Source organism: Leuresthes tenuis, unplaced genomic scaffold, assembly GCF_036924035.1.
Source record: "Leuresthes tenuis unplaced genomic scaffold, fLeuTen1.0.hap1 SCAF_21, whole genome shotgun sequence".
Classification (NCBI taxonomy): domain Eukaryota; kingdom Metazoa; phylum Chordata; class Actinopteri; order Atheriniformes; family Atherinopsidae; genus Leuresthes; species Leuresthes tenuis.
Window position 1 is genome coordinate 3,971,944 of NW_027325375.1, and position 21,080 is coordinate 3,993,023.

General features: G+C 40.9%; 1 protein-coding gene across 1 annotated transcript in view; it reads left to right on the top strand.

Annotated features, from left to right (window-relative positions):
- LOC140280076 (gamma-aminobutyric acid receptor subunit beta-2-like) overlaps positions 1 to 21,080 on the top strand; it is a 71,093-nt gene that overhangs the window by 23,092 nt on the left and 26,921 nt on the right. Inside the window, exon 4 of the mRNA XM_072375340.1 lies at positions 8,983 to 9,203. Within this exon, the coding sequence (XP_072231441.1) occupies positions 8,983 to 9,203 (221 nt within the window). The remainder of the gene's footprint in view (positions 1 to 8,982; positions 9,204 to 21,080) is intronic.

A 21,080-nucleotide genomic window follows, 5' to 3' on the forward strand; every position in this document is an offset into this window, starting at 1 on the left:
TGAATGTTTCAACTCAAACCTGCTTATCAGAGAGCCTTATCCATCACTCTCCATATGCTTTAACCAAAACACTGACTTCTTTTTTCCTCATAATTTCTTACCTCCCGTTTGCCTCTCTGAACTATTTTTTGTTGTGAGGATGAATAATGAGAGGAGAGTCTCTTGCAGAGAAGTGTATATGTAAAGAGCAACTGAAGAGAAAATTCTGGGGTCTTCTGTGAAAACCGCATATGGAAACATATAAAGCTTTTCTAGTGGAGTTGATAAAGACTTTAGATATTCTGAGTTTAAACCCTGCTTAGTGCCACTTTGCCAAATTGAAAAAAAGGTACAAAAAATGAGTTGGCATCATAAACTAGAAAAAGAAAAGTATATGTAACACCTCTTCTTCTAATCAGTCCCATTTCTAACCCCATCATTATTTAACATAGTGCGTAACAAGAAGTGATCCAATTGTTCAATTAATTGTGAACCAATGCAGCTATTCTTGACTGAGACTGAGTTGAACTGTATATAACTTTTCTGATGTTTAGAAGTTTGGGTACAGAGTTCAACTTCCTTGGTCACAGTGTTGTAATTATCTTAAAATGAACTTTGACACCACTGACGTGTTCTGGTACTGTTTGACATCACTGCAAGACTTTATAGCCCTTTTTTAAAATGTCTTTAGCCTTGAATCCTGCTTACATTTTTGAAGATTTTTACCGTGTTTCTCTTGGTTTTGAATCTGATTGAATCTGAATGGTTGTGATTTTGTTGCTGATTTGTTGTGTGTACCTCAGGAGTAGTTAGCTGCTCAATTTATATTTATGTCCCAACTGGGTCCTTCTTTCAACAATGCAATAGTTCATATTTCCTCCATGATCCTTTAGATCTGTAGTTCTAAACCTTGTTTTTAGAAATGTACCCCCTGTGAAATATGTTTTCAGCCAAGTACCCCCTAACCAGCTCTAAGCGTTTTAGTTAAAAACAAAAAGAGATAGATAAATACTTTATTGATCCTGATGGAAATTTATGAGATGTAAAACACAGCATTGTGTCATCAGTGTCGGATTTGTTAAACTTATTAAACTTTGTACATGATTGACACAAATTTCAAACATTTGACAAAAGATTATTTTGAAAACAGTGACCGCGGTGACAGAGGCACGAAACACTTAAAAATCTTATCTTGAACTATTTGGAAATCCATCCATCCATTTTCTATACCGTCAATCCGTCAGTTGGGTCATGGGGGGGGCTGGAGCCTATCCCAGCGGTCTTCGGGCGAGAGGCGGGGTACACCCTGGACAGGTTGCCAGTCCATCACAGGGCCACATTGAGAGATATACGAGACAAACAACCACACACGCTCACACTCACTCCTAAGGACAATTTACAGTCACCAATTAACCTTACATGCATCTTTTTGGATGGTGGGAGGAAATACCCGGAGACTATTTGGAAATAAAATGATAAAAAAATGACAAAAGTTTAAAAAAATAAATAAATAAATCAACCTAAAGTCTTTTGGGATCATAACAAAAATCTGTTGTGAAACAGATTTTATGAACTTAAGTACAGATAAAGAAAAAATTAATCACAAACATAACTATGGACAGAAAATGTTCACAAAAATCCTTGATTTCATTTTAGATAAAATATATGCTAAAGAGTAAGATATTTATCTTAAAATATCTTCTTCTGTAACTGTCAAATACATGGAGGTCTTTTTGCAACAAACCCACTCAGGATGCAGCACTGCGTACGATATAAGCACAAATTTCCCTGCCTATGCACCTCTGCAGCTGACAAAGAGTTCACAGCCTACGTTTCAAACTGGACACATGGAAAGAGTCGTCCTTTTACCGCCAGGTGCCTTTAAATGTTGGGGCCCCTTAAAAAAGATCCAACTGTGTCTTTAAAAATGTGGACTGTCTGCAAATCAAACATCTACCATCAGTGTTTCTCAACCCGTTTTCAGTAATGTATCCCCCTACCAGGTCAAAGCAGTTTAAACAAAGCATTGTGCCATCAGTGTCTGATTTCTAACTTTATTTAGAACTTATTCACTGAGATGGACCGGCGACCTGTCCAGGGTGACCCCGCCTCTCGCTCGATGACCGCTGAAATCACTAACATAACTATGCATAGAAAATGTGCACAAAAAACATTAACTTACATTTAAATAAAAGATTTGCTAAAAAGGAAAAATTAAAATATTAACTTAAAATGCCTTCACAAAGAAGTCTTACATCTTAAGGTTACAAACTGTAACACTGAACATTGTGTTATTGCATTGAACTGAACACTTTTGCATTTACATTTTAGTGAGAAACTTGGGCCTGAGGATCTTTGTGAATCTTGGTGGCAGGGAGGCAACTACTGTGATCAAGCTCTTCTCCAGGCACAGTCTGTGTCTTTGCTTTGTTTTGATCACTGCAGAGAAGGAGGCTTCACATAAATATGTGACACTTCCAAGAGTTTTTCCTGAGAAGTGACAGGTAGCTTCTTTCTGTTTGCTTCAGACAAGATAAACAGGTTTCCCTTCCAATCCAGACCAACTTGACCAGAGCTCTGTCCACGTGCTCACTAGAGAGAAAATCATCCACCTGAGGGAAGCAGGTGAAATCCCCCGGTGCACAGGTCCTTCTCCACAGCTCTGCTTTCTTCAGGAAGCCACAAACCTCGTCATACAGAATTAAAATACTGGTGTTGTTGCTCTGCAGAGACATCTTTAGTTTGTTCATTTTGCTGAATATATCTGCCAAATAGCACAGTTTTTCAAGCAAGTCTGTGTCCTGGAACAATAGTGTCCTGCAGAATTGTATGTGCTCATAAATGTAGTCAGTATCGACATATCTCACAAAAGCAACAAGTTGTGCATTTCCCCTGTCATCTGTGCATTCATCCAGCTGGAGTGAAAGAGTCTTCTCTTTTCATGCAACTTGCTCGACAATGCCTGTTCCCATTTGACCTTCTCTGCAGCCATTTGATAAAGGCACAGTCTTTAATTTCTCTGCTGCATTTGTGTCCAACATGGTCTCCGCCGGCACAACAAGTAAGGAATGAGCAGGTCTCCAGCTATAGTTAATGGTTTATTGGCTTTTGCTACGAGCAAAGACACCACATAAGAGGCCTCCGGGGCTCTGGCTGATGTCGAGGAGGCTTTCTGCATTGTGTCTTGAGATGACCTGAATACAGTTTCCACCTAAAAAAAACTTGGCTTGTGAACATGACATGCATGTTTTGTCTTGAGATGCCCCTGAAGATGTGCCGGTTTCATGCTACTTTTGGCTAATCTCTTCCCTACAGAAATAACACAATGCCTTGGGTGGACGTGCAACTGATGGACGTAAATCCCAATCAAACATTTTCTTCTGAATACTGACGGAATTTTTACGGCTCTGGTTTTGCTTTCTTTGGTCCTTGTCCCTCCGTGTTTTCAGCATCATTGCTGCTACGCTTCGACCATGACTCCATTGTTGGTTTTCAAAGCAGCAGTGATTGACAGGTGACACCACGTGGCACGTTCCAGGTCGGGTCAAACCATTCTTGTATGGGGAAAATGTTTTCTTTTAGGATTATGAAATTGATTTGCTTAACGTTCACTTATATTTTGTTGAAACATATATTAAATAACTTTTTTGTAAAGATTTTTTCATGGATTCTATTTCTCACACATTTTTTTAAAATCCCATGTAACCCCTGGAGTATGTTCTTTTAGCCCCAGAAGTACACCCACCCATTTGAGAACCACTGCTTTAGATCATTTAGAAAAGGCCCCCTCTGTACAAGTGTTGCCCTCAGTCATTGTACTGATTGAGCTAACACATGGTTAATGTGCAACATTAAAAAAGATGTTTCTTGATTTACTAACATAGCTTATAAACAGTTCGATTTGCATAATGAGTTGCTTCAACTGAATATTCGGAGTGATTTACAAGACAAATGTATTAAACAAGAAATCTTCAACATTAGGAAACACATTCACACAGTGGGGCATGTGTTAAGGGAACTGGATATTACTTATTGGTTGTAATGGGTTCTGTGATAGCTCTAATGACACTTTGTATCGTCCCCTCCTGTAGCTTAGGAGCATAGCCTATTCTGCTCTGATAAATTCAACATTTCTACTCCTGCGTCACTGCCTCTTTTCTCATTTCTCTCCCACACTCTGTCTCTCTCCTCTATAGTTTATGAGTTGCTGCTCATTATGACTGCTGGTATGACAGCCTCCCAAACATTTTTGTGCATGCACACCCTCACTGCATTGTTATTCTAGTGATGTACAACCTCCTTTTTGAACAGTGATGAAAGACAAAGACACACTGGAGCTGTATTTTAAAGGATCTTTAGGTTTGAAGTAGCCACACTGACTCGTCCACAGGGCTCAGGCACCCCACAAAGCAAAGCACGACTTCAACAAGAACTTTAAATACTCCAGCAACGACATGCTCTCAGGGCTAACAATAAAATCATTCACTCAGTTTAATGACTACACCCCATGTCACTTAAAAAAACTATTCTTTCTACACAATGGCACATTTATTCCTCCATTTTCACACCACCTTAAGAGTTCTACAAATTCAAAAGGCAGACCTGTGGTGGGGAAGATTGTGCAAATGCTGGAATCGCTCGTGGCTTTTGTGAATAATACTTATTATGAGTGAGAGGGCTGTAAATTCTTTAAAAAATATAAATAAAAAAATAATAAAACAACAGCCTCACTACTCTTGTTATATAATTCTTGCTGTTATTGAGAAGCATGTGAAATTGCCAGAGTCAAGTGAAAAAGTCTAGGCTGTAATCTCTAAAGCACAATGAACACATTTACAGTACAAGTGCTAATGTATGGCTGCAAATGCAGAAGACAGACTTATTGTTATGATCAATAGGGCATTCTATCGCACCTCCATGCTGTATCAGTGCTGAGACAGAATGCAGATATCACTCTCAGTGTCCACATCTCTGACATGACAAGCGGAGATACTGTGTGTAGTGAGGCATTCTGGCACTTTCATATATCACAGCAAAGCCTTCTGATTGATGTTGTGAATTGATGAATGCAGAGAAGATAGTTTCAGAGGACAGCATGGCAACAAGCATCCCTTCGGCTGCACATACTGCAGTGCACAGCGTGCCAGAAAGAGTAGAGTGGGAGCTGTTACATAACCACCAACCACTGAAGAGTTAAGAAGACAGCACGTGCAGTCAGGGAATGTTTTCTTTCATTTTTAAATAACAAACTTCTGCCTATAGGTTTATTCTACTATTCTACAATATTTAATGTAGGATCCTGTAGTGTTGTTTTGGTGATTGCGGGAGTCTTTTAACATAGTTGCAAGCCTCACCACACTCTCTTCCAATTTGTTTTTTTTTTAGGTTTTTTGCACAAACTGTCCCTAAATCGGGTGCTCTGGTGTTTCATTTCTTATATTAAAAAAGAGAATATTGAAATGAAAAATTCAAGAATCCAATACAACCCCTTAGCCTTGGATCCCAAGTCCAGTTACAGTGCAGTTTGCTACTATTGCTACTATAATAATAAGGTCTTTTGAAAAAACTAAGTTCTTAAACTCCCAAACAATGGTTGTCAGCATCCCAAGCCAAATACGGTATAGACAAAAACAACATGACAAAACCTATTTAAGTCAACCATGGATTTCACTGAGGAATGCTGCTCCCATTTTCCTGACTTCATCCAGTCAATTTCCCATCCTCCAGTTCCCAAGGTGCAGTGGGATGTCAGATCCATAGCCAAGGGGCATACTCAAAAATGCATGTTCAGCCTCTTTGCCAGGAAGTGGATGTGCCAGTCATGACAAAAAGTTCCCTGAGACAGCAAGTTTATTTAACTTCATTTTTTTTGTGGATGATTGGTTGGCTTCTTACTTCACTGCGCTACATGAGTATACGACTGCTGGCTTGGCTTTTGAGTGTGTCCTAGATTTACTATCAGGGGTTTTCAAGTGTAATTTTTCTTCTGTTTGTTCATGAATTATTAACCTACCATATGTGTCACAGGTTTCACATGTGTGCATGTGTCTGACAAAGTGCATCCTTGTATGTAACAACAAAATGTTAGCTTTAACACAGTCGGTGCTGTCTATCCTTTAAATTATAATCTTAAATATTCTATATATACGACACTATTTTCAGTGTAAAGATGTAATTTCTTACAAAACTTTAAAATGTCCCATCTAGTTGGTATGTGTTATGACTTAAGGATAAGGAAACTGATTTTTAAATTTTAGGGACAGTTTGCAATAACTCAGATTATTACAGACAATCACTCAAACTCTGTCAAATACAAATGTACGATATAATAAGGTGATTGTGTGCTGAGTAAAATGGTGTCAGTTCATGAATTGCAGAGAATTATGTCACACTTTCTTTGTCCATTTTAATCAATGCTTGTGTTTTGATAGCTAGTCTGGTACCACAAGTATGTTAGAGTATGTTCATCCTGACTTTGGACCGAGTACAAACCCTAGTTTACTTCTGATGTAATGTGGTAAATCAGGAACTGAGAGGCGGAGTGATTTTTGTGTCTCTCCCTGCTGCCTATGCATCTAAGGGTGTTTGTTTTCAGATTAATGAATCTAATACAGGAAGGTATTTAAATGTCTTAGGCAGATGTATATTTGACTACTATATTTGCTGCTAAGAAGAGGCACAGGTGTTGCATAACACCGACGAGGGGAAAATATGTGAATGGAGAAGCTATTCTTTTTTTTAGTGTAAGTTTATTTGGAATGTTAGAACAAGGCACAGTCAGTGTACACTAAGTCACGGAATACCTGCAACACCAAACCTTTTTTGCAGTGCTTCATGTATTGTTTGATGTTTTTTTTATATTTCTTTATTTTAAACGATGCATCATGCCCAGAGTGCAGAGGAATGAATTGTTACCAAATTGCCAGTATGCACCAGCGTGTTTATCATCTCATGCCCTAATTTTCTGGATTAATCGCTGTTTACATCTTACCCAGGGGTGCAGGCCATAATGCTAGTTGCTAATTTAGTCCAAATTAACTATAAAATGTTTTCTTTAGTCTTGTTATTAGGCTAAATGTTAGGTCTTAATGACTCTATCTCATGTGTGCTTTCAGATAGTAAACCATATAATGATAACAAATATTGTTGATTAAATGAAAGAGTGAACTGTTATTGGACTATCCATATTTCTTAAACTCTGTGCTTTCTCTGGCACATTTTACTTGTTAATCAGTAATATCCTATGTACCAGAAAAAAAACTAAAAATCTAATTTCAAAAGATTTTGCCCCTGAATTAACCCATTTGAACACATCCAGAGCAGTGGGCTGCAGTAGGCAGGAACAGTTGCATGGTGGGGTATCTTGTCAAGGCTGTGAACAGTAATGGAGTGACAACAGTGACCATTCACTGTCTGCTCAGTCTACTCTTTTTTTCTGGTTGTCAAGGAAACCTGTAAACCAGTAAACTTTTTTGGGTGTGGGTCTATCACACCTGTTCACAGACCGCTGTGAGACAGGTTAGTTTTAACCTACTAATGATGTGTTGTTGCAATAGTGGAATAATGATTTCTTGAACTGGATGCATGACCGTTTTGGTGTCCTCATTTGTTTGTATTGTTTTATAGGTAGAGGTTCTTAGAAATATGTTGAAACCTTGTACAGTATGTGTGTTCACCTGTGTGAGTGTGTATCACATAAATAGTATTTCTGATTTTTAAGCGGAAATGACGTAGAGAGTCACTAAAGCTTAAGTTACTTAACACTTAAGCAAATCTTTTTTGTTTAATTTTTTTAAATCTGGAATTGTTTTGACACTCAAGGTTCAAATTTCTACACTCTTTATATCCTCAGGTCCAGGAGAATGTAATATTGATAGTTAAACATATCAGCGTTCTTTCAAACAGCCTCCACTGAAAATGAGCCGAAGGTAGTGAGGCTGCAAAAATCATTTGTTGAATAATTTTTCTTTTTGCAAAAACAGAAAACATTGGTCTAACTTAACAAAACACATGGGTCTTTGTGTAAATGAATAGATACACCAACAAAGGCTTACTGGACAAGCTTCTTCATCCTATGAATGACCAGAGTAAAAAAAAAAATATTCCAGTCATGTTGATTAAAAGAAAAAAATGCATATGCGTCCACCACACTTTGATGTCTGACTATGCTATGTAAAGCTGACATATACTGTAGTACCTACAGTTCCTCAAAGGCTATATATGCTGCTTGATGTGATGAGAGTGGACAGTCTACCATTCTAGTTCTGGAAAGAATAAACACAAGCAAATGGGTGAATATGTTCAACATTGAGTCCCTTCCATAAACAGTTCTTAATCCCAGAAAGACTGTCAAAGTAAATAGAGCATAAAAGAGATGTTTTGTAAAAATGATTTCCGAGGTTGCTTAGAGGTTATTTTTATTCATCTGGAACACTTGGTCTCGGTCTCCCTCTGTCCCTCTTCTCTGTGTGCATGTTTGTGTGTCACATGGTTCGCAGATCACCTAGCAGATACATGCTAAAAAAATATAACATAAGACTGAAAAATAAGACTGACCAAAACTGACAAATGCACACATACTCTGTAGTCACCAGATCATAACCGTCTGTCTGTCTCCTTCTTTCTCTTCCCTTACTGACACATGCACACTCTTCACTCTGTCTGTTTTAACCTCGAGTTTGTATGAACAGAGAGAATTCCCCACTGCTTTGTGCTGTACCTTTTTTGGCACGCACCCCCACTGTTCCATTTGCTTTAAAGTGAACTTCATCCAATATTGAAGCCTGGTCTCATCTAATCTGAGATGTTGCAGTGGTAAAGTATAACAGGGCAGCTGTGTAAAATGCTTGCTTTGTGGACTAACCGCCTCTTCTCTCTTTTCTCTCATCCCTTCTTTTTTATGTCTGTCTTCCCCTCTTTCACGGCTGGGTTCATCCTTCCACTTTATCGTTCTCATTCCCTCCACTTTTATGTCCTCCTTTGTCCTACTCTGTGCACTTACAGGATTACACATTGACAATGTACTTCCAGCAGGCCTGGCGAGACAAGCGGTTGTCCTACTCTGAGATCCCACTCAACTTGACCTTAGATAACCGGGTGGCTGACCAGCTCTGGGTCCCCGACACCTACTTCCTCAACGACAAGAAATCGTTTGTCCACGGTGTCACCGTGAAAAACAGAATGATCCGGCTGCATCCAGATGGCACCGTATTGTATGGTCTAAGGTGAGATTTAAATCTATTAAAGTAACACTTTTACTAGATAACAAGAAAGGGTTAGATTTTATTTCTGACAACACAACATACTTTGGCACCTCGCTTTCTATGTTTAATAGCAAACAAACAACCTGGGAATTAAGGGAAAAAAATATCTGCAGCTTTGATATAACAATGAGTCAACGATTGCTGAATTGGACAAAGTCAGTAATTAGCTCATTAGAACCAGATGAAGAAAAGTACTGATGTGAAGTGCAGTATTGCCCCAGAGCACAAATTACAATGTTGATGACCTACTTCAGTCCTCATTTACGGGACGTGTGCACATCATCAAGTGAACCTCTGTAACACTGAACTCAACTCTTTTGCAAAGTGTCTGCATTATGAAACTGACCTCCTCCTCAAAATGTGCCAATGTGGCATTTGTTCATGCAGGCAGATAAATTCAATAACTGCATTCAAGGAATATTCCACCTATACAGCAACTGCATGTGAAGGTTACAAATAGCATGCATGATGGTACGGTCACATGGTAAAAACAAATGTTTTAGGCACTGACCAGAAGGTAATAAGAATAAAGTGTTGTCATGTTATTAACGGAATATTGGTCTTGACCTCATTACAAGCAAAGACCTGTGGTTGAAAGCACAAGACGAAGTTTTCATCCCAACTTCTCCCTCCTTATGAGGACGTTGTGGCCTCTTAAATGAAAGACTTGAGAGCTACATCTGATTTAGTGTGGAAACACTTTTATGAGTCCTATTTTCCTTCTGCAGGGGCGATACTTTACGGTCGACATTATGAGCCATATAGAGGTGTATGACCAAACAGCCTATAAGTCAATTTATCCATCCATCATCTGCCGCTTATCCGGGGGTCGGGTCGCGGGGGCAGCAGCTTGAGCAGAGAAACCCAGACGTCTCTGTCCCCGGCCACTTCCTCCAGCTCTTCCGGGGGGACCCCGAGGCGTTCCCAGGCCAGCCGAGAGACAGTCTCTCCAACGTGTCCTGGGTCTCCCCCGGGGTCTCTTCCCAGTGGGACGTGCCCGGAACACCTCCCCAGGGAGGCGCCCAGGGGGCATCCTAACCAGATGCCCGAGCCACCTCATCTGACTCCTCTCAATGCGGAGGAGCAGCGGTTCAACTCCGAGCCCCTCCCGGATGACTGAGCTTCTCACCCTATCTCTAAGGGAGAGCCCAGACACCCTGCGGAGGAAACCCATTTCGGCCGCTTGTATTCGCGATCTTGTTCTTTCGGTCACTACCCACAACTCGTGACCATAGGTGAGGATGGGAACGTAGATTGACCAGTAAGTAGAGAGCTTCGCCTTCTGGCTCAGCTCCCTCTTCACAACGACGGGTCGGTGCAGAGCCCGCAACACTGCAGACGCCGCACCGATCCGCCCGTCAATCTCCCGCTCCATTCGTCCTTCACTCGTGAACAAGACCCCGAGATATTTGAACTCCTCCACTTGGGGAAGGATCTCATTCCCGACCCGGAGAGAGCATTCCACCCTTTTCCGGCTGAGAACCATAGTCTCGGATTTGGAGGTGCTGATTCTCATCCCAGCCGCTTCACACTCGGCTGCGAATCGCTCCAGTGAGAGCTGAAGGTCACGGCCTGACGACGCTAACAGAACCACATCATCCGCAAAAAGCAGAGACCCGATTCTGAGGTCGCCAAATCGGACACCCTCAACGCCCTGGCTCCGCCTAGAAATTCTGTCCATAAAAGTTAGGAACAGAATCGGTGACAAAGGGCAGCCCTGACGGAGTCCAACTCTCACCGGAAACGTATCCGACTTACTGCCGGCAATGCGGACCAAACTCTGGCACCGGTCATACAGAGACCGAACGGCCCCTATCAAGGGGTCTGGCACTCCATATTCCCGGAGCACCCCCCACAGGACTCCACGAGGGACACGGTCGAACGCTTTCTCCAAGTCCACAAAACACATGTAGACTGGTTAGGCGAACTCCCATGCACCCTCCAGGATCCTGCCGAGGGTATAGAGCTGGTCCGCTGTTCCACGGCCAGGACGAAAGCCACACTGCATCTCCTGAATCAGAGGCTCGATTATCCGACGGATCCTCCTCTCCAATACCCCCGAATAGACCTTACCAGGGAGGCTGAGGAGTGTGATACCCCTATAGTTGGAACACACCCTCCGCTCCCCCTTTTTAAAGAGGGGGACCACCACCCCAATCTGCCAGTCCAGAGGCACTGTCCCCGATGTCCACGCGATGCTGCAGAGGCGTGTCAGCCAAGACAGCCCTACAACATCCAGAGCCTTGAGAAACTCAGGAAGGACCTCATCCACCCCCGGGGCCTTGCCACCGAGGAGCTTTTTGACCACCTCGGCAACCTCAGCCCCAGAAATGGGAGGCCCCGTCTCCGAGCTCTCCGACTCTGCCTCTTCCGAGCACGTGTTGGTAGGATTGAGGAGTTCCTCGAAGTACTCCCCCCACCGACTCACGACATCCCTAGTTGAGGTCAGCAAAGCCCCGTCCCCACTGTAAACAGTGTTGACTGTGAGCCGCTTCCCCCCCCTGAGACGCCGGATGGTGGACCAGAATCTCTTCGAGGCTCCGGATATTGTTCTCCATGGTCTCACCGAACTCCTCCCAGGCCCGAGTTTTTGCCTCAGCAACTGCCGAAGCCGCGGCCCGTCTGGCCTGTCGGTACCTATCAGCTGCTTCCAGGGTCCCACTGGCCAAAAAGGCCCGATAGGACTCCTTCTTCAGCTTGACGGCTTCCCTCACCACTGGTGTCCACCAGCAGGTTCGAGGGTTGCCGCCACGACAGGCACCGACCACCTTACGGCCACAACTCCGATCAGCTGCCTCGGCAATGGAGTCACGGAACATGGCCCATTCGGACTCAATGTCCCCCACCTCCCCCGGGATATGGTTGAAGCTCTGCCGGAGGTGGGAGTTAAAGCTCCTTCTGACGGGGGATTCTGACAAACGCTCCCAGCAGACCCTCACAATACGTTTGGGCCTGCCAGGTCTGATCGGCATCCTCCCCCACCAGCGGAGCCAACTCACCACCAGGTGGTGATCAGTTGACAGCTCCGACCCTGTCTTTACCCGAGTGTCCAGGACATACAGCCGCAAGTCCGATGATACAGCCACAAAGTCGATCATCGAACTGCGGCCAAGGGTGTCCTGGTGCCAAGTGCACATATGGAAACCCTTATGCCTGAACATGGTGTTCGTTATGGACAGTCCATGACTGGCACAGAAGTCCAACAACATAACACCACTCTGATTCAGATCGGGGGGGCCGTTCCTCCCAATCACACCCCTCCAGGTCTCACTGTCATTGCCCACGTGAGCAGAACGAGGGAGTCTTCGGTAGAAGCACTCTCCAGTGCCTCCCCCAGAGACTCCAAAAAGGGTGGGTACTCTGAACTGTTGTTTGGCGCATAGGCACAAACAACAGTCAGGACTCGTCCCCCCACCCGAAGGCGGAGGGAGGCTACCCTCTCGTTCACTGGGGTAAACCCCAATGTACTGGCACACAGCCGGGGGGCAATAAGTATGCCCACACCTGCTCTGCGCCTCTCACCACGGGCAACTCCAGAGTGGAAGAGAGTCCAACCCCTCTCAAGAGGACTGGTTCCAGAGCCCAAGCCGTGCGTCGAGGTGAGTCCGACTATATCTAGCCGGAACCGCTCAGCCTCGCGCACCAGCTCCGGCTCCTTCCCCAACAGAGAGGTGACATTCCACGTCCCAAGAGCTAGCTTCAGTAGCCGAGGATCAGACCGCCAAGGCCTCCGCCTTTGGCTGCTACCCAGCTCACATAGCACCCGACCCCCTTGGCCCCTCCTACGGGTGGTGAGCCCGTCGGAAGCGGGACCCACGTCATCATTTCGGGCTACGCCCGACCGAGCCCCATGGGCACAGGCCCGGCCACCAGGCGCCCGCTGCCGGGCCCCACCCCCGGGCCTGGCTCCGGGGGGAGGCCCCGGTGTCCCATATCCGGGCAAGGGATCACAAGGTCCAAATTTTTTGTTCATCATAGGGAGTCTTTTAAGCTGTTCTTTGTCTGGTCCCTCATCTAGGATCTGTTTGCCTTGGGTGACCCTACCAGGGGCTTGAAGCCCCGGGCAACATAGCTCCCTGACTCATTGGGGCACGCAAACTCCCCCACCACGATAAGGTGACAGCTCAGGGGGGAGTCAATTTAATTAGGAGGAATTGTTTGAACATAACCATTTCTTACAGAGTAGGTAGAGGTGTAAAATCTTCAGTTGTCTACAAAAATAGATTAACTTCTACTAGGGATGCAATTTGCTAAAATCAGATTGCGGGCTAATCTGTTGCTCAGCTGCAGCACATTAAAGTATTTAAAACTTTTTCGGGAATTTGTTTCAGATTTGTTTGAGATGCTGGTGTGAATATTTCCCTACAATGCCTCAGCAAACAACATAAACTTAACAGTTTTTCAGCTAGTTGACAGCATTCCCTTGATGTTGCTCACCTTGGTGGCTCCATATCAATCAAATGCTCTCACATGCTTGCCCAAAGAAGAACTTAGGGATAGTCTTATTTGTTAATATTTCTCCTAAATACTGTTTTTCCTGTTTGTATTTGTAACTGCAAAATTGGATCATTGAAGTTTGTTATATTACTCCAGATGACTGAATTTATTAAATCATCCTGGATATGGGCCCAACTAAAGAACAGGTAAAGCAAACAATGTTTTAAGTTTGATAGTTGATTTTCTCTGACAGTAATTCAGTTCAATTCCATCGTTATGGTCATTGTACAGCAAAATTGTAAAATGAAATTAAAATGGCTTTTATCATTCAGACTTTGTTGGCAGTGGATATCACTGTATAATGATCTTTCAAAAGTTTACTCAGACTGAAAATGTTCTTGATATTTATGTTAAAATGATATATTCCAGCTGTTTTCCAGATGCCAGAACACCTTGGCCATACTATAGAGACTGATCAAGTTGTAATATGTCAAAGCTAACATGACGACAATGCACTTCGCACACCTCACTGATGTCTTATCAGTTCATTTTGCAAATCGGTCTCTGATGCCCAAACTCAATGAAAACTAGCTATTTAAAATGACAACACCTACATGGCCATCAACGCAGTGAATTACCTCTGCTGCAGGAGAGAGAAATTACAAAGAGAAATAAATAAGGGGGGGGGGGGTCTTTATTAAAAACCCACAATTGTTCTCTCTTGTCTTCTTTGTCTTTTTTCACAATAGCTGCTCCGTTACAGTGTTCAGCATGATATTCATGATATTGCAACTGAGGCGATGGGAATAGGACGTATGGATGAATGAATGAATGGATGCATGGATAAAAAAAGAACAATCAAACTTATTTAAATTAAAATTGAAATTTAATGATAGAGCAGAAACGTGCAACAAAAAGCTGTCTCCAGGCACTATTATACTACAATTGGAGATAGCTGGAATAAAATTGGAATTTTTAGGAGGAAGAGACCTGCAGAGAGAGACTCAGAGAGAGTGGATAGCTATCTTGTCTGTTTGGGGTGACAGAACAGGGAGTGAAGAAGGGACAGCGAGAAAGAGAGCAAGAAAAAATAGACACCAAGCAGAATGGTCAGGCCGGTGACCACAGATCAGAAATATGACCTTCTTACATACTTCTTACATGTATCTTGAGCTCGAGAAAGAAAGAAAAACTATCATTTCAGGGGAGAACATAGACACAGAAAAAAAAAAAATATTCAGGACTCTTTGTTCAGGAAATTGTGATCATTATTAGGATTTTTCAGTCTTAGTATGGAACTCCTGACAAACTTTGATGTGAGTGGAAGACTCATTGTTTGTGTGGATTAGTTTGACCGTATCTGAATATGGCTCAGTGCTTTTCCTTTAATACAAGTGGTATGCTCCAGGATCAGTCCTATCAAATACAGTACTGAGACAGAACATGACAAGTGTAATCACCATTTAAGGTGATTATTGGTAAATTTCCCAGTGCTTCTTCTGTGCTGTGATGTGCTTTAAATCCAAGCTTAAATGCTTAAAGCAAGCTATTTCCATGCAAATGGTTACATGGCTGATTTGCAATAGTATTTTCAGAAAATAAAGAAATAAAGGAGAGGTAAGATATATTTTCTTATTTATCTGTAAGCTAGCAACAATAGGTGGCAAGAAACCATATAACCTGCAGTACATAACCTGTTACTAAAGGTAGATTGGGACTATTAAGAGAAAAAAACATCCTTGAGCTATGTACTCAGGATGAGGTCCCAAAGCCAGGGTTTTCTTTTCATTCAGCAAGCACCTTCAGTTTTAAAGAAAAATCATTATAAAAAAGAAGGATTTGTGAATTTTCTTGCAAAAAGACCCTCAGCAATAATTAAAATTGCTCTTATTTCAGAGTCACAAAAGCAGCTCAAAAGCAGAGGAAAAAGACAGAAGAAAGTTCAAGGCAGCAGACTGTGAGGGTCAAATTTGACTGAAATAGAACCGGATGAGCAGAAATATTTCTAGTGTCAGGTCATTTACGTCATAGCGGATAACCTACATAATCAACAAATCCACTGAATTCGATATGCAAAAAAAATGCCCAACACTAATTTGGAAAGGAGGTTTGAATATTTCCTGTGCACTGCAGAATTTATGACTCATGGCAATAGCAAATATTACTGAATTTGGATTAGACTCAAACTGGGAGAAGGAATTTATCACCCTTGACACTCAATAGATGACCACATTTTTACAAATCCTAAATTGGGTCATATGATCTGTAAGTTATCAAAAACATACATTGTCCAATGTCCAGCACAATGCCCAGCACATTACTGTCCCCTGAAAGCCAAATAACAATTGTTGTTTTTCATGTCAATACATTTTATTAGAGTACTTGAAATTTTGATTGTCCCCTATGTTGACAATTATTTCATTCCAGATGCTAACAGTGCTAACAGATGTATAAATGGAAAAAAAAAATAATGTAATGATATTATTAGAAATGGTTTATATAGTCTGGTTTACTATATATCAAACATACATAAATAACATTATCTACTATAAATATGTGAAGTATATTCATTATCTCAAATTACATTTTGGTAATTCTCATAATGATGAAACAAGAGCAAGGAGATAATCAGCTTTGAGTCCAGACAAACCTGTTACATGATCGATTGTGTCCATAGTTGAATATTAGCCTAACAACAAGCTTAAAGAATGCTGGTAATTCATACATCATGTCTACTTTGTGTCTTCCAACATGGCTAAATTAAGGACCCCCATTGAAGCCATAAAGGTGAAAATTGTATTTTGAGGCTACAGCTCATAAGATACAATTTGATCAGTCTCTTATTTTATTTCCATATTTCAGTTCATTTGAGCACACAAAATGAAAATAATTACAGAGTCAGTGCATTGAGCAGTCTTTCATTCTAGCATCATGTTGTGCTCTGGAGGTGGCAGAGAAAGAAAAGAGAGGCATCATGGGAGATCCCCCTGCAGCATGACAAAAATATGTTTTAAAATCACCTGAACCAACACTAGCTACCTACATGAGGTTTTTCAAAAAGGAAAGGTTGTTGCCTAATCTTAAAAGCAAAGTGGGTGTCTCTAAACCCAAACTGGGACTAAGTTCCATAGGAGACGAACCTGACAGCTGAAAACTCTGCTACCCTGCTATACTTTCTGCTGGATATATGTCCTGGATATATGATTCATATTCACAGCACTCCAGATGGTTTTGAACATTTCTAAACTTAATGTACTTTCAACAATTCAACAAACCAATGTTTACGTTCAACTTTCAAGTTATTGCATTAGTTTTTATTTTGGCAAATTAAAAACTTCAAGTTCTGCATTTGACACTATAAAGCAGATGACTTTATTGCTAACCACTCTAAACCTCACAGATATGCTACACGCTACGTCAGAATGACATCTGTTTTCGATGGCATCGAAACTAGAATAGGTTAGTATTGGAAAGGGAATTTTGAGAAATGTTTTTGTATCGAAATTTCATTGAAATTGCACGAGATCTGCAAGAAAACTGAAAAGAGGAATGATAAGGAGAACAAGTTCATATTTTCATTTAGTGCAAAGGTTGAACAAAATCTGAAAGATTCATTATGGAGAAGAAGAGAAGGTCAACAAAAGGTGAATTTACAAAGTGGGCACAGTAAGAATAGATCTACCTCACTATCTTAGACTTGTAAAGTATCATCAAGTTGTATTTTTAGACAGGTGAATTTTATCAGTAAAGCTTTTGTTGGAAATTTAGTTGGAAGCATCATCCATTGATGAAGAAAACAGGGAAAGTCACGCACGGACACTCAAATAATTGATACATCTTCACACGTACATATTCTGTGTGCGTGAAACTGCCAACTCACCCTAAAGATTTCTTACGGTGGATACAAGACAAAAACAACCTAGTGGTACATGATTTGCATATATGGTTACATGCCAAACAATTTTTTTTCTTCATAACTTGATACACTTAAACTGATCTTCAAAAGAACACGCTATTTTTATAATCCTTTCGTTGAACTCAGCTGACTGTTTGTCATTAAACATTATCATTGAAGGGAGTCAGCTGCAAGACTGCAAAATGCACAGCTTTATTGATGATAAAGGTGCCAAATTTTCATTCATCAGTGATTGAGTAATCATTTTCAGTAAATGTCAAAAAGCAATATTTTCTTTATGATTCTACTCCCCTATGTTTTCATGGCAGGCTGTGGGTGGGAAGCAGCTGGCTGTGGGGGATGACTGCACTCTGAATGCTGTCATTATCTTAAATATCAAATGATGCATCTCTGGTGCTCAGCACATAGCGTGTGTCTAAATGGAAATACAAAGGGAAGAGAAGTCTTCAGATCCATCTCAAAAAATATATACAGTGGAAAATGCACTAAATTGATTGATTTGACTTCACATGCTTGATTCATCAAGAGATAGAATCTTTGAGAAAAATATGGTAAATATGGAGGGTCACTGCAGGTGATGCAACATATGGGGCTCTGTTGGTGTGATTGGCAGTGTTTTCAGCTCGTAACCAAGCAACCAAAGATAATGATAAGATTGAGAGAGGAATGTGACTGTGCATTGTTTAACGGATGGGACAAGTGGAAAAACGGATAAAGGAAAAGCCAGACAGCTGCTAACAGAATCAAGCAATTTGAAACAGTCATCCAAAAGAGTGCCAGCACTATAACAAACACAGACAATAATCCACACAAAAGAGCATAAACTTTACCTTTCCCAACACAGACTTTAACAAACTGTACCCAGAGAGGCGCTTGTTGCTCTATTCTGCTGACTCCATCTTGACATAGAGATCAGAAAGTAACCAGCAATTTGTTCCTTGGTTAAACACCTGAAGCCACAAAGCCTCATCACCAGCAGCAAGAAAATCCATCAGAGAAAAATAAATGCTGACAAAGACAGGGGACAAGATAGAAAGAAAAGGAGAATTTATCTAAACCTCTTAGGCTCAAACAGCCTCCCCCTCACACTCTGTCGGAGGGGTCGGAGATCCCTTTGGTGTGTAATTTGAAACAGCATGTTAATGTAGGAACTCTTCCCTTTGAACTTCTCCGCTTGTATTAAAAGGCATATTGCGATACCGCTTTCATTTTTCCACCCAACATCCCCTGTACCAGAATATTGTTCTGTTTACAACATGTTATTCTTGTGGTCTCGTTTTCTCTGCTTCCTCATTTTGATTTTTACAAAACTACATGCCAACAGTAACATTGGCTGAAAAAAATGTAAATAATAAAAATGTCTTTTAAAATTCCCTGTAGGGAAGAGCTGTACTTTTAGGTTAGATTAACAACAGCATTTTGATGTATTTCATACTGATTAGAAGTTACAGTTTACATCTCTCAAATGTAAATTTGAAAAAAAAAACCAGCTAATTCAGTCACATAACATATAACAGTAGGAGTTTTTTTGCAAAAAGAACATATAAAATAGCTTATTTTATTAACCCTTGTGAATAAACAGCTGACAAATACTTTACAAATACAAAGAATGATGGGCATAAGGTATGCAAACATTGTATGTAATTGTGGTTGATGTAAAATGACAACATATTTTCCTGGAGACTGGATTGAACTTCAGCTAAGGTATGAGTACTTTATAACAGGTGTTCAACATTTTCAAAAGGCTTCAACTCAAACTTTGATGTTTTTCCTAAACCTACTCAAGTACTTTGTGGTGTATATTAAGTAAATAAATGAATGAATACATGAATAAAAATGTAATTAGAAAATTAAACTAAAGGATAACAATGAGAGTCATTCAACATCACAGTCTTGGGAGCAGCCCCTATGTGTTATTCCATCATCAACTCTGTTGCAAGACACTCTTGTAGATGTTTCTGTAAATTGCTACATATCAGTTATGGTTGGTTTAAACTACATATTTAAACTGTTAGCCTTGTACGTTGAAAAATGCTTATAGGTATTTGGTGCTCTGCTGCCTGACACCAATCAGTTACTGATAAAGCAGCAGTGTGTGTCTACTTCAACGCCCAAGCTCCTTATGATTTCATTATTCTGTCACTGATTGACAGTGACTTTTTATTCATCATATTGCAGTCTTTTGGTTTTACGTGTAACACATGAAATACAACTGTAACTGGAGGTCCAAAATTGCAAAAATCCAGCTGTTTGGTTAATTAGCTAATATTCCATTGTATTTTCTGGACATTAATTGTCTTTTTGGAAACAATGAGCTCAGGCCTGTGTATGTTCTTTGGGGAGGAAACTAACAAGGATCAATGCTGCTAATGTCACAGCTACAGTATGTGAAATATAGAAGTGACAACATTACATGTCCTCTATACAGCGCGATGATGGAACTATTAACTATGTGTTCAGTCAGAGGCTTCTCCAGCTCAACTGCAACACAAAATGATACATGAGGTATTTACAAATTCATAATTTCCATTTGGAATTTTCACAAAATTATGGACACAACTATTTTCAGGTTCAGCTTCATAACAAGTTCACATTTAAACAAATCTCTTTTTTTGGTTTCTTGTGTGTTATTTGATTTTGGTTTACCCCAAAATTACCCCAAGAGCACTTTTCAAGAGGGTAGATGTCCTCCCGCTTGTCCACCATTTGTTGCATATGATGAGCCTGCTTGCTTAATTCTCTTGGTTGCTTAATGATGGGATTTTTCCAATTGGCCATTAGAGATTTGTGACTGTGAGGTTTTAAAAAGTCATTTTTAAACCTTTACTGACAAAAGAGTCACGCAATGTATTCTTGGTTGTTGTTCTGCTTGCAGCTGCATTTATATTGTTCAGTCTGAATATTCAAGGCAAGAAGAAAAAGAAAGAGGTACAGACTCACAAGTGTGATTATATCTTCAATCTGCTCCAGAGGATTGGAACCAAGATGAGCCTCTCCTCTGACACAAATTTATCAGTGTTGTCAGGTGTCTCTAGACGATAAGTCATGATGTTGTGCTTCTCTGTGGCAACTCTCTCAGTGGGCGCTTTCACTCAAGACCACAGCAAAGGAAAGAATGCTGTTACTCACAGCCTCCTCCTTATGTTCAAAGTCTGATGGGCAATGTAGTCTGAACGATTGACTCATGTCTGGCTGTTATGGTCCTTTACTACCCATCCCTCTGCTTTTGTTTTGATGGTGATGTGAAGGCTAAAGGCTATACTTTGCAGCATACAAAATATTACAAGATCTATCGATCTATGTATCTATTTTATTTATTAATTATCATGCAGATAATAACGTTGTTGAATTATATGGTTGTGAGAGCAACAGTCTTTGAAATGTCAATATGGTGCCATAAACAGGACCATGAATTTTTAGAAAAAATGTATTTCAGCTCTACAATGACTTTTTTATGTCAAAGTTGTTAGTTTAAACATCCCACC